Raw genomic sequence first — 13,636 nt, forward strand, 5'->3', positions numbered from 1 at the left:
AAAATACTTCCTTTCCTAACCGTGCATTGCAAACATGACTTTCAGACACACCTTTTCTAGCCTTTGCCCCATTCTCTCCCCTCTTTGCAGTGCTAAAGCAGCACCTTGCCAACCCACATTGATCATGGCAAGCACCCACATGAATTAGCTAAAAATTTCCCTTGCCGGTCACCCCATGGCATGATGGCTATGATCCTAAAACTACTTGAGGAAAAGTAACCTGAAGAAAGACAAGCAGGCCTATCATAGACCTCCCCAAAGAGCTCCTCCACCTTGTCTCTCGTGTTTGGTATGTCTGAGCTCAGCCAAATTCTAGCAGGTTCCTTTTCTCATGCACAAGGAACATGGCTACAAAACAAGGTATATGAAGGCTACTTTTCTTAAGAATTTAGAAACTAACCTGCCTTCAGAGAGCAAATAGTTTTTCACATTTACTTTCCATGTACTGAAAAGGCACCTCACTCTTCCAGTGGCTCAGACAAGTCCCAGATGGTGCACACAAAATGGCGCAAAGAGCCTCTGTCAGAAAGCTGTGGGAAAGAACTATGCCAACCCCACCCTTTACCTGAATTGCATTTGCTCTCCACAATGGCTGTTGCAGCCCATCAGCTACCCTTCTTGGATGACAATTTTTATTTTGGAATCCCTTCAGCATGGTCTATGACAGGATAACAGACCTGTCCTTAGTTACTGTGTCATTTGTACACTGATATAACAGAAGGAAGGGGGTAGAGGAGGCTCAGGACAAAGTTTTGAACTTTCTCCCAGAGGCTGAAAACCCTCTGGTTTTGTAAGATGGAGTGTGGTTGACACCTACTGCGACAGGAGAATAGAAGACCACAGGGCAAATAACAGACACCATGTGGCATTTCTTCTCAGTGTCTAAAGGGTTAACAAGATTGACTAAGTGTCCAGGAGTAAATATCAGCCTGTGAAATAGATTCAAACACTCCTGTCCCCTGCTCACTCTTAAAATATGGCCTCCCTTTGCCTTTCTTTATGGTTAGATATTTAAATGTTTATAGTGAACAAGAAAAAAAGAGATTTAAAGACAACAAGAGAAACAAGGTATTATTTTAATTTACCCTCATATTGTCCAATTACTATGAAAATTGAAGAGGACTTACCTGTAATCTACAAAATCATGAGCTCTGTACATTTTCACTTAGCTGAAACCAGTAAAAAAGATGAACTCTGAGCCCCATTCCCAGCCATCCTTCTCTTGAATTCAACAAGTAGGCCTAACTCATAACCACATAATTTGCATGCACACATGTGTACACACAGAGATATTATCATATTTCTTTCTGCCTGGCAAATCTTCATTCGCATCTTCTCAAATCCATATGAAAAGCTCCCTTACAGCTTCAGGGGTAAATCACTACACCAAACACCTACATATCTAAACCCCTGAGGAAGAGCTACTGGGCCAGAGATATTTTCAAAGGTCACTAACACCAAAAGTTTGCCAAAACTCTTTTCTTTCCAACATTAACACAAAGATGATGATAAGTGCAAAAGGAAAGACAGTGTTCTCCAAAGAATCCAGTTGCAGCCACCCTAACCACGGCTGGACTGTTTTGATGTGATTCTGCTAAACTCTCTGTTAGGCATTTCATAGTATAGAATCTTCCCCCTGGGGTGAACCTCACTCTGTCTGGGGTCAGTTTGCAGGACTCAGAGACAACTTTGTGCTCTACAGTCCTGGCATTGAGGTTGAGGTGTTTGCTTAATGGCCTGACATCTGCATAAGGGCATGGGTCCCTGGTCTCACTGCATGTTGTCACTGCAGATGGTATTTCTGATGTAAGGATAATGTCTTCTGCTGAAATACTGACGAGCCCAGAAGTAGCAGGGCCAGATGGGCCATCAACACCTTCTGCAAGCATTTGTCTTAATGAAAATCTGTACATAAATTTTTATATTTTTTTTTTACTCATTTTTACTATTCTCCTCATTTTGACTGTTCTACACATACACACACACACACACACACACACACAAGGAAGATGAGGCCCCCATGTCTACAGCTTCATTTGTGGGACATGCCTTTGGTAAAATCACCAGCATACCATCAAAATAATCCCAGACAAATGCTCTTGACAGCTGGGGTCTATAGGTTTTCACAGCACGTTTCTTCCCCTGCAGCTGACAAGAAAAATAAACATCTTCCAAAGAAAATGAAGGTCAATGCCAAACTGTCTCATTGATTCCCAGTAAAAATTCCCTTTTTAAATATTAATTGTGATAATGTTTGACTTTAACAGAAAGACAAAAAGGAAAAGTTTGAGCAGGGAGTGATGGACATTAGGGACATTATGAGCTCAACAACGTGAGGTAACTGAAGGATATGGGGTGCCACTAATCTTCATTTGACTGCCAACCAACCATGGGAATTTCAAAGGATTGGAACAACCTCTTTATTTGGGTCAAAGATTTTCTCTTTAAAACTTTAAACTGTTCTGTTCAGTGACCATTGGAATTCAGCTCCCAAAATACTATGTGCTACTTTTGTGTTTTATTTATGTTGAGGACTGGAGTTCAGGTCCGCAACATCTATATCAGGAGGCCTGCAAAGAGATGCAACTCCAGCTCAAAGAGATGTAACGCCCTCTTCTGGCCTCCAGAGACACTACGACACAGGTACACATAAGTTCACATACATAGATACACATAAATAAAAACAACTACAATCTAAAAGGAATTAATAGTTTTCATTAAACCATAGGACCAATAGTAGTTACAGAAAAATTAGTGACAGCACTGCGAAAAGTTGATTCTGAGTGTTGTGGTAAGAAAGGTGGTGGGTACCAGGGAAGAGGCCAAAATCCTAGATGGGACAAAGACAACAAGAGTTCCTGCTTGTCCAGCAGGAAAATACTGCAGGGGCTGCTGGCATCAGAATTCTTGAAAGCAGGAGAAAAGAGTCAATGGCAGAAGATTTTGGAAAACCACACGTGAACTCATCTGTAATAATGAGAAATGAAACCATCTTACATATGGCCATGTAACTATCAAAAGCATTGGCTTCTGCGGATTTCCTATTTCTCATATTTATTTTAGCCCTTCCTCTTGTAAGCCACTTAGAAGGCAGAAGGTAGAGGCTGACTGCTCAGAGCCAGTTCGCTCAGTGGAGAAGTGTGATTATATTAATAGGAAAAGGGGCACCTGTGAATGGATTGTAGCGCCCGTCCTTCAGATGTTTCTCTGTCATCATTGCTTTAGGATAAGTGTGAGGATTCTGGCTTAAAACTCAATGTAGCATCATACAGATATGACACTCAGAAATGTCAGCATAGCATGTAAGGACAAATTAAACCACAGAGAGACCACTAGCATCCTGTCCATCAAAGTAAGGAACAGGTCATCTGGACCAGCCATAACTTCTTCTTCCAAAAGGCACATTGGAATGAGCCATATCTCAGTTAATTTCAACACATTTTTACAGGAATGAGAGCTAAAAGTAGCTCATGCAGTCTGCAAATTTAATCTTCCTCTTATAACTAATATCCACTGTGATAAAGACCAATCATAAAGCGTCCATGTTCCAGGCTCATAGCGTTATCTCCCAGCCAATACTGCAAACTCAACTGGCTTGGTAAGGACAGTGTTCTAGAAGGAATCCAAACCTGGCAAGCCAGTAACCTGGTTCTAACACTGCCCCTGCAGCAAGTGCCCATGTTGTATTTCTAAACCCCCATGACAATTTGGACCATGTGATCTCTGAGGGACCCATGATTCTGAAATTAAATTTATAAAGAAACTAGAAAATGGAGAAGCAGAAGACAGCGGGGCAATTGCTTCTTCCTGGCCCTGTGTCTAAGCAAATAACAGCCATAGTACTTGCGGATGCTAGTGCATGGCCAGAGCATGGTAGTTTATCCTCGGAAGCAATTATAGGTAGTGAAAAGAAAGAAGAGCCTCCCCTCATTCCATTCTTTCAACTATGAATCATCTCAAAGACTGGGCTTGTTGAGAAACTCCATTCTCAGTCCCAATTTATATAAAAAATGAAAACTTCTTAACCTTACAAGCTATATATTTTAAAGAACATGACATTTTAACATAAGATTAGGGAATTTAACTTTGTTAAATTGATACAATTATAGACAATGCCCATATCAGCTTTAATCAGAGAATCGAACCCTTTTCCAATGAATGGTGGCAAATGCAGAGTCACAGTGACACAAGACACCTAGAAAAGGCGATGGTGAAGTACTCAGCCTCCGACAAGACACTCACAGCATCCTCTCGAAGGGTCACAGGACATCATTGCACAAGAACAGGTGGGGGAAATTGTAAGAACCAGAAAGTTGGAAAAGGGTTATAAATGCCACCTTCTGGCCAACTCACAGCCATTCCAGATTCAAATCCACAGCAGCTGTGGGTGCTACTCTGTTCTGCACAATAATGGGCCCATCCGAGATCAGGCACTGATAGAGGAGGAGCGCCCAGGGCCCTACCTTTCATTCATGAACTATTTGCTAGTAATGGGTTCAAGGAGGGAACAGTCATTGCCTTGAATGGTATACTCACTGGGGATCCCACTAGGCACGAGTGGATGCTTCCTATCCTAAGATCACACAGGATGGTCCTGGATAAACTTAATGTATCATGAAACAAAACCAAAAGTCATAAATCTGGGGAAACAGCTGGTTGTGGAGGGAGGAAACTTAAAAAAAAAATGAGAGAAAACTAGAATGCATTGTGTACCTGTATGAACTGTCAACGCATAAATTAAATCTGTTCTCTTCCAGAAAAGTGCTGGAAATATGCTCTAACTGAAGAGGACAAAAACTAACATAAAATGGGTGTGCATAGTTGAACCTCAAAGATTAGATTTAAAAAAAAAAAAAGGAATGTTTCTTAAAGGTTCCACTGAACAAAATCTCACAGAGCATTTTCTCCTACAAAGATTCTCCACACTCCATAGAATAATACAGGAGGCAGATTTGGCAATGTCGGCAGCATACGGTATTTTTCTTGTAATCCCAGCTCCTATGAAGTCACTGAAATCATGACAAACTCCAGCCCCGCTGGAAAGGTCTTTGGAGAACTCTTAGAGGTGGGGCCCAGCCTAACAAGAAGAGGCTTTGTGTCTGTCAAGACTGTGAAACCAAGTGAAGCTTCTACCTCCTTGAAGAATGAAAACTGTCATGCTCTGGTGGCTTTCAAGTGTCCATCACTTACTGCATAAAAATATATCCTCTTCTTCACTTACTTTTGTGACCACAGTACCAAGAGAGAATGTAGCTGCACAGGCCATTGTCAGGGAATATGGAATTGTTTGCAGGGGTGGAGGGGTGCTGAGCTGTTCAAAGGCGCCTTCCTGCATCTTTATAAGCAGGTCCACTGCGAATATCATCTGCTAACTAATCTATGCTTGTTGGCCAATGGCCAGTGCCAACAAATCCAATCCTTGTCACGTCTCCTTCCCGTGTTTTTTAGTGGTACCGTCTGCTCCTTGATTTTCTTTTGTAGTCCTTCTTACTCCCTTTCTATCCCTCCTGCCTTCCTAAAACTAGACTTGTCTAGCCCTCTTTCAAAGCCCAGACTAAGCAGTAAGAATATTCCTTTCTTCTGGTTAGTAAACCAATCTCTGAAAGTGTTATTATTTAATGTTGGTTACTGTCACATTTATGTTTATAATTCCTTTCTGTATTGAGTTGGAAAATGTCACTGTTCAGACTCAGCATCTTAGAAACTTTCAAGTTAGCAACTCTTTTAAAGACCGGGGTGTGAGCCTAAATAGGTCGACAAGATTCTCACCCCTGACACAGATCTGCAACAATAGATAAACAAAAACCCATGCTCTTTTGGAAGAATACAGTACACAGCACAGAACTGGGTAATTAAGTACAAAGAACCCAGAGGACTAGAGAGGTGGTTGGTAGAAAGAGTGCTTGCCTAGCATACATGAAGCCGAGCATCACATAAGGCAAGCATGACGCTACACACTTGCAATCCCAGCACTCTGAAGGTGGAGGCAGAAGGTTCAAACCTCAAGGTCATTTCTGATTACATAGCAAGTTGCAGGATTTAGGACATTCGGGAAGATAGGTTAGCTCTCATTGTCACAGAAGAAATTCTAAGTATTCTGATTTTTTTAGGTTATTATTTTCAAGTGTGCTGTGGAAACAGGAAAGAATTGAGCAGAGACCATGAGTCTGTCTGTTTATCAAACTGTATTGATCTCAGAAATCACCCCAGATCTTATTCCTATGCAAGTTTTGCTTCAAGCTCCAAGTGGAGCCTGTGGCACTGAATTTCTCAATAGTTCCTGGGGACTCTGGAACTGCTGGTCCAGGGATTGCTCCTCAAGGGAATAAGGGTCACTAGGAATCATTCCACAGCCATTGACTCAGAAAATACCCTCTGAGAAAACTTCACAGGGAAGGGAAAAGTGGAACATCTCCTTCCTGAAGCCACAGAAGCTCGCAGGCTTGCAGAGTAAGGAGGCTTTGCCTCAAGTTTGAAGTTCTAAAGCTGCTGTCTTTTCCCCACCTCAACTTTTCTGATCATCTGTGAGGAAGAAACAGCACAGGGTTCCTTGAAGACTTCCTGTATCTATGAGCAGATCTTCCTGCTATGGGAGGGAAGGAAGTACTAAAAAAGAGATTTGGGGAGATGGCTCAGGTGGTAAATCACCTAGTGTTCAGGCATCCATGTACAAAGGACAGGGGCATTAGCAGATGCTTGTGAACCAAAAGCTGTGTGGGCGGGACCAGAGGATCACTACAGCTGATGGCCAGCTAGTCTGGATGGCTTCAGATTCAATGAGCAACCCCATCCCAAAAGTTAATATGGAGAGCAACTGAAGATGATACCCAATGTTGATTGTTAGCTTCCACATACATGTGTTCATACATGTACATATAAATGCACATGCTCCTATATACAAAGACACATAGAAAAGGAAAATTCAAAACTAATTACATAGATTTATCATAGGATCATAATCTTTAGAGAGCTCTTTGGCAGTGGGCATTTTTGAGCACAGTTCCCAATAAGGTGTTTCCTTAGATTCTAAGGCTTAGAGACAAAACTGGGCCATCAAATATAAATCATCTTCATCCAGATGAGAAAGATGAAATTCACTAGTACCATGCAGGGAAATTCAAAGGGGCCTTTCTCCTCAGCCCTATCCAGCCTGCCTGTTATGGTTGCTCATATGGAATCCTTACTGTGTTCGATAATCCAAGCATCATCAATGATCAAAGACACATTATTTAGTCTTGAACCCAAACCAAGGCAGGATACTCATGGAAAACTGATGCTCCCTTGTATAGGCAGATGATATTTATTTGATTTCCAGTGGTCCCAGAGATTCAGTTTAAAACCAAAGCAAGCCAAAATATGTCCCCTGTTCCCTCTGCTCGGATTTATAGTCAAATGCTTAGAGTTTCCCCCAAGGCCATGGCATTCCGTCATCTTGGCAACAGCCCTGTAGCGATTCCAGTTGAAATAAAGAAAAACCCACTGTTCTAGGGACCACCGCCTGCAGGACTGACTCAAGAACTCCACTCCTTAGTCTGACCCTGAAAACTAAGACAAGCATCTTCAAGACTGCTGAGGTTTCGTCAAATTCCTCCCGTGCAGGGACCATGATGCTCTGGCTTAGGAGCTAAAACCCAGTGGCACAGCTGAAGCCTACATCAGACTTTATGGAAGTAAAACATCGGGACGGCTTTCGTAATCTTCCTGATCTGGCTAGCAGTTTCTCTAAGTCTACCAAGGCTTCCGGAATGAGTTTGGCGATCCTTCTCTAGTTAGTCTAAAAGGTCACAGCTCGAGACCCTTCTGAGCAGAGACCTCGGAGACTCGATCCTCCATCATCACCCTAGTGTGAAAGACGATGGTTGTTCAGCAGGGTGCACAATGTGAGACATGACTGGCAAGTTTTCTCCATAAACAGAACAAATCTCTTCCCTCACAGAGCCGCCTTTATTTGACTAAGACATTTGTAAGTCTCGGAGTCTCCTTGAATCTATTAGAACCCTTCCCTGAGTGAGGAAACAGACATTGTAAATGAACCATGACTCAGAAACCCCCTTGTACCAGAAAATATCCTCCACATTCCAAGGGCACTTTCCTGACATAGCTCTTCTATTGGATTCATTTACTTTTTGTTTAATGCTTTAACCAGTTTCTATAGATTATTACAGTCAAACAAGTGATTTCTTTCAGGATTACTTTTGTGAGGCTCCCCCCTCCTCCTGACTTTGGAAGAGTTTCAGATTCACTAAAAGGAAAAGCTACAAAATGATGGGAACACCCAGGGCTGTACATTCAGCCTAAAGCAGGAAGAAAACCCAGCCCCAGATGCCCCATGCTAAACAGAGGAAAAGGAAAAATAATTAAAGCCCAATTTTCACCTGCAGGCTTTGCATGGGCCCCAGACAACCAGTCAGAATCAATGGCAATCTACAAGCTTGAAGAATAAAACTGGTGCTCTGGGAACCTGTGGCACATTCAGCTTGCGCTGCAGTACGTAAATGACGTCGGTGATACCAGAATTGTGGACCACAGAGAGAGGAGCAGTGTGCATTTCTGTCCTTTGCCTGCTAGAAAACAAAGCTGTGGTTTAAACCCTGCTAGCCATCCACATGATCTGTGTTTGTTGTGTGGCTGTTCTGCAAAAAAAAAAAATCTCTCTGAATATTGCCAGATTTGTTCCTATGAGCCAAAAGTCCTAACAAGATTGTGAACTTCAATTCAGTTCCTAAAAGCAGTAAGAAAATGTACCTAAACAAGAAACTGAGCATAGGCTGTAAGTTGGATGCTGTTTGGAGACTATAGCCAGTGTCTCATCATCATCTTTTCAGCATCTTCCATTCATTTCCCCTTTCAATCTAAGAGGTTCTTACACAACAGAGGGACATAAAATAAGCATACAAGTAAAATATGAACTCATAATAAATTAGTTTTTAAATATTGTATACCCTATTAAAAACTAAAGCAAAATCACACACTAATAGGATATGCTTGCTTATTTTTATGCAATATTATAAATCTTAGTTAAATATTGAATTGATGAAACATCTTCAATATTTTTCACAGCTGGTCAACATTTTGATTTTATTATTGTCAATGCCAAAAATGCTACTTTGCATAAATATGTAGTATAAAATGGCAGAAGTATGTTTAGGCCCAATTCAGAAATTATTAGAAGTTCTGTTATAATCCCAAAGCCAAATTCAGGGAAATATTCTTTTATTAGACTCAACTCAGCAACTGAACCAGCAGTTGTTAAAAATCAATCCAATCAAAAGCAACATTAATCTGAAACTTACATGCCAAGAAATGACAGTAAAAAAAGAAAAATATTAAATGTCTTTGTTTTCTATAATTAAATCATTAAGCTTCCTTGGGAGTAGAGAACCAGTCGCTCAGAGCACCTCTCCTCGGAATCCCAGCAGAGCTGCATGCGTGAGGGGCATGCGCGGTGAATGCAAAGGGAGCTCACGTGCTATATGTTCCAAACCAAGGCTGCTGCCAAGTTGAGAGCTGTAACTAGGTAAGAACTGCCAACAACACAACATATTCACTATGCATTCTATTTTGAATGAGGCTGGTCACTGCACACTCAAACCCCTCTTTCAGTTGGCAAAATTCTCACAACCCTGCATTGAGGTTCCTGACTCCTTGTGCTTTCAGGACCCAATTTGAAGCTGGGCCTTGGAGCAGCTTATGCGGGAAGTCCTGACCATGCTTACTTCACAACTGAGTCAGATGAGACTTAGAAAAGGCACAGCAACTTGAGGAAACACTAAGAGACATAGCATATTTTGCATTGCTTTTGAATATCAGAGAGTTATTTGATGATGGTGATGGTGATGGTGGTGGTGAAGGTGGTGGTGGTGGTGGTGATGATGATGATGATGATAGTAAACAACTGCTCAGTGTGGTTGCTCAGCAGGTAACAGAGGCTGCTGCCAAGCCTTGTGGTCTCACTCTGATCCCCAGGTAGAAGGAGAGAATCAACTGTCTCAAGATGCCCTCTGACCACTTCATGTCCTGTGGCATGCTTACACTCAACATTTACACACATACACATGAAATGCAAGAATGAATGAATGTATGAATGAATGAAGAGTAAATAATACATTTAAAAGAAAAATCTGAACAATAGAAACGGAGAAATAAGCAGAATGGAACCAAATAAAGTCACGTGTTGAGAGATAATATTCTAAACTATGAGAAAGTACCAGCAGCCTGGGAAGAGAGAAGAGAGAAGAGAGAAGAGAGAAGAGAGAAGAGAGAAGAGAGAAGAGAGAAGAGAGAAGAAGAGAGAAGAGAGAAGAGAGAAGAGAGANAGAGAAGAGAGAAGAGAGAAGAAGAGAGAAGAGAGAAGAGAGAAGAGAGAAGAGAGAAGAAGAGAGAAGAGAGAAGAGAGAAGAGAGAAGAGAGAGAGAGAGAGAGAGAGAAGAGAGAGAAAGCAGCTTTCCAAAACAGATAACACGGAAAGGAAGGCACAGCTAGTAACATAAAAAAGATAAACGCCTAAAATGTTGAAAATTATTCCCCCAAAAGCACATGCATAATGTTTTGCATTGGTAGGTTTTATATTTTAACAACAATTAATAATGTGGTCAAAGTTTGATAGAATTGTTTAAATTGTTAATAAAATGGTAGTAAAATTCCACCAAAACAGTTTTGCTAAAACAAAAGTGAATTGTTTAAGCTGCTTGTGCCATCTTTTACAACACAGATTGTTCTAAAACCCCTGTGGGTGAAACTTCTACTATAGGAATTTCACTTTTTTTTTTTTTTAACAGCAAGCCATCATCATTTTCCTGTGATTTTTCCAAGTGTGCAAACCCTGGGGAACATAGCTACATATAAAAGTAAAAGCCAGACATAGCCTGGGCTAAAACTGTTATTATGTCTTCAAGATGTCAGACATTCAAACACAGAGAAGGAAACTCTAGCACTTGACCATCTATCTCACTGGGGGACTGGGAAATGGCATCACTGTGTGAGGAGCAGAGGCCCAGAGCTTCCAAACATGGTGGCAAATTAGCATTTTCCCTCCATCCTTCTCGGCCTACTCATGCTGAAAAGCGCTTCGTGCCTTTGGAAATCTATCTGATTTGAAGTCGATGAACGCTTTTCTGCACTAATAGCATGAAGCCTATGAGAGCCTGTTTACAGCAGTCACAAGTTTGGCAATTAATGGAGTTTAAGGGCTAGGAATGAAATTACAGTTAATAGGAGATTAATTGAGCTGTGAACATAGACGGCTGTGCTGCTGTCTCAAGATCACCTCTCAGAAACGTGAAGCTGTAAAATGCTGGTGTCATTGGCTGTTCACTTAGTTACAGAATCTAAGGAAGAAAATGATGAATGCTGTGAGGCGTCAGATGCTGCGCCTCCATAAATTAGATCTGTGGGACCACCCCATGAGGTTAATCAGCCTACAGATTACAGAGGAGACTCCGAGAACCAGAGAGCCATACTTTTCTACACAGCTACATTTCTTTGATAGTTTATGCACACCCGCACAAACACACACATGGATGGATGGATGGATGGATGGATGGACGGACAGATGGTCGGACAGAAGATGTACCAAACCATGACTAAACTCCTTTACAAGGAGGTTTAAATTTCTTCTCAGGCTTCACTTTCCTCATGTGTCACAGAAATAGAGATTTATATACTATTACTATTATTTATATACTTTTAAGAGATTAAAAATAAAGGCATAATGAAAACTGAAGTGTAAATGCAAATATGATCATTTGTAATCACAGAGATCAACTCCGTTTTTCTCATCCAATTCTGATCATTTCAGTTGTGTGTGTTTGAGGTAAAAGGTCTTCACTTCTGTTACCTGAGTCTGGGTAGCTAATAGTGTCAGACATTACCTGTATAGTGGTACACAAACTGAGTCTTGGTTTAAAATAAAAAGAAACCTCGTTAGCCATTTAAAAGAAACTTCCAATTACTGGTACATAAGAGTAGAGAGAAATTCTGTATATTTGGAATTGGACAACTCTGCAGCAACCAAAATGAATTTAACATGGTTAAAGTCATTGGGATCTCAATACAAATGTGAGGATATGTCTAACTACAAGTTACTCATAGCAATGCTCTAAACAGAGTGCATCCCACCACTGGCAGCTTATATATCTGTTTTACAGTTAAAACACATTTTCAAATATGTACGTTCAAAAGCTAGCTAAATTCATATCCAAAGACAGAAATTAATGAAATTGACATGCTAAGTTAAATTGTTAAGGGCTGAAATCCAACTCTCAGTAGCTATGCCTCTGCACATGTTCAGGGTCATTAAAGTAGAGCCGGTAGCCTTTCTGTGAAGAGGAAGTTGTAAACCAGACATGGGGGCACAGGGCTGTAATCCCAGCCCTGACGAGGAATAGGCAGGATTATGAGTTTGATGCAAGCCTGGGCAATACAGCGAGACTTCCTAAGCAAGAAGAGGAGAGTGAGGAAGAGGAGGAGACTAAAGCACAGACAACATGAACTTGAATTCCCATTGACACAGTAATATGTCCATCATCTGCAAGCCAAGGAAAGGGTCCTTGAAGAAACTAGATGGCCCCTTGATCTTGGACGTCTAATCTCAATTTGTAACAAAATTAATGTCTTTATTAATATTTTACCTTATTTTTAACTATGTTTGTGTGTGTGCGCATGTGTGTGTGTGTGTGTGTGTGTGTGTGTCTATCTGCCTGTGTGTCCACCTGTGTGTCCAGAAGGAGGTGTCTGATTCCCCAGAAATGAAGTTACAGAGAGTTGTGGGCTGCCTGACATGGATGCTGGGTGTTGGGCTTAGAACTTCTGCAAGAACAGTACATGTTCTTAACTACTGGGACATCTCTCTAGACCCACAAAATAAATTTTTATTGCTTCATCCATGCAGCCTGTGGTATTTTCTGATAGTAGCCCTAACAGCCTAATTTACAAGGAGAAGAATAATTTGATAAAACGATCGCCACTGTGTTGCCCTTTGTATATCTGTAATATATTTTATAGCATTTTTTACAAGTAAACATCTTCAGGCTTGCATAAAAATTTTCAGATGCACAAAGTAAAAGTTGGAGAGACTTTTGTGTTGTGAGGCACTGGAATCAAAGCCCTGTGTCTACCCCCTCCTCTGCCACCACCTGATGACCCTGTACCAGAAACCTTACAAGATGGAGAGAAAAACGAAGGTATAAAGATGAGAATCCTTGTTCTCAAGGCACTCAGAGTCTAGACTCTAGAGAAAGAGGCCAGCATGAGGTGGCATGAGGGGGCTGTAACAGTAAGCCATACCTTTGATATTGGGCAAAATTCACAGGAATAGCAGGGAGGGGTAATTAATTTCAGATACCTCTAAAGGTACCATCAGTAGACTGAGACCACTGAGAACTCTGATCACCCCTGTCTCCAGCCAAAAAGAACTTGAGTGCCAACGAACAGCCAGAATGAGAATTCCAAATGTTTACTCAGATCATAATGCATAAACTTTTATGTTTTGTTTAGAGAGATGGTCTCCATGTGTAGCTCAGGCTGTCCTGGAACTCACGATGTAGATGGGGGAGGGGAGAGAGAAGGGGAGGGGAGGGAAGAGAGTGAGGGGGAAGGAGGAGGAGGAGGGAAAGGAAAGGGGAAGGGGAGAAGAGAA

At 41.3% G+C, this 13,636-nt stretch overlaps 2 protein-coding genes across 3 annotated transcripts in view; both read right to left on the reverse strand.

The window, feature by feature from the left end:
* Positions 1 to 13,636, reverse strand: part of Mecom (MDS1 and EVI1 complex locus) — a 555,241-nt gene that overhangs the window by 311,406 nt on the left and 230,199 nt on the right. The window lies entirely within an intron of this gene.
* LOC110290694 lies at positions 1,003 to 3,106 on the reverse strand. Its single transcript, XM_021157323.1, has one exon. It carries the CDS (start codon positions 1,911 to 1,913, stop codon positions 1,452 to 1,454), a length of 462 nt encoding a protein of 153 aa, XP_021012982.1. The 5' UTR covers positions 1,914 to 3,106; the 3' UTR covers positions 1,003 to 1,451.

Source organism: Mus caroli, chromosome 3 (genome assembly GCF_900094665.2).
Source record: "Mus caroli chromosome 3, CAROLI_EIJ_v1.1, whole genome shotgun sequence".
NCBI classification, from domain to species: Eukaryota; Metazoa; Chordata; class Mammalia; order Rodentia; family Muridae; genus Mus; species Mus caroli.

Bases quoted from the DNA above. Each gene is read 5' to 3' on its own strand.
- LOC110290694 (XM_021157323.1), bottom strand. From the start codon at position 1,913: ATGTACAGATTTTCATTAAGACAAATGCTTGCAGAAGGTGTTGATGGC.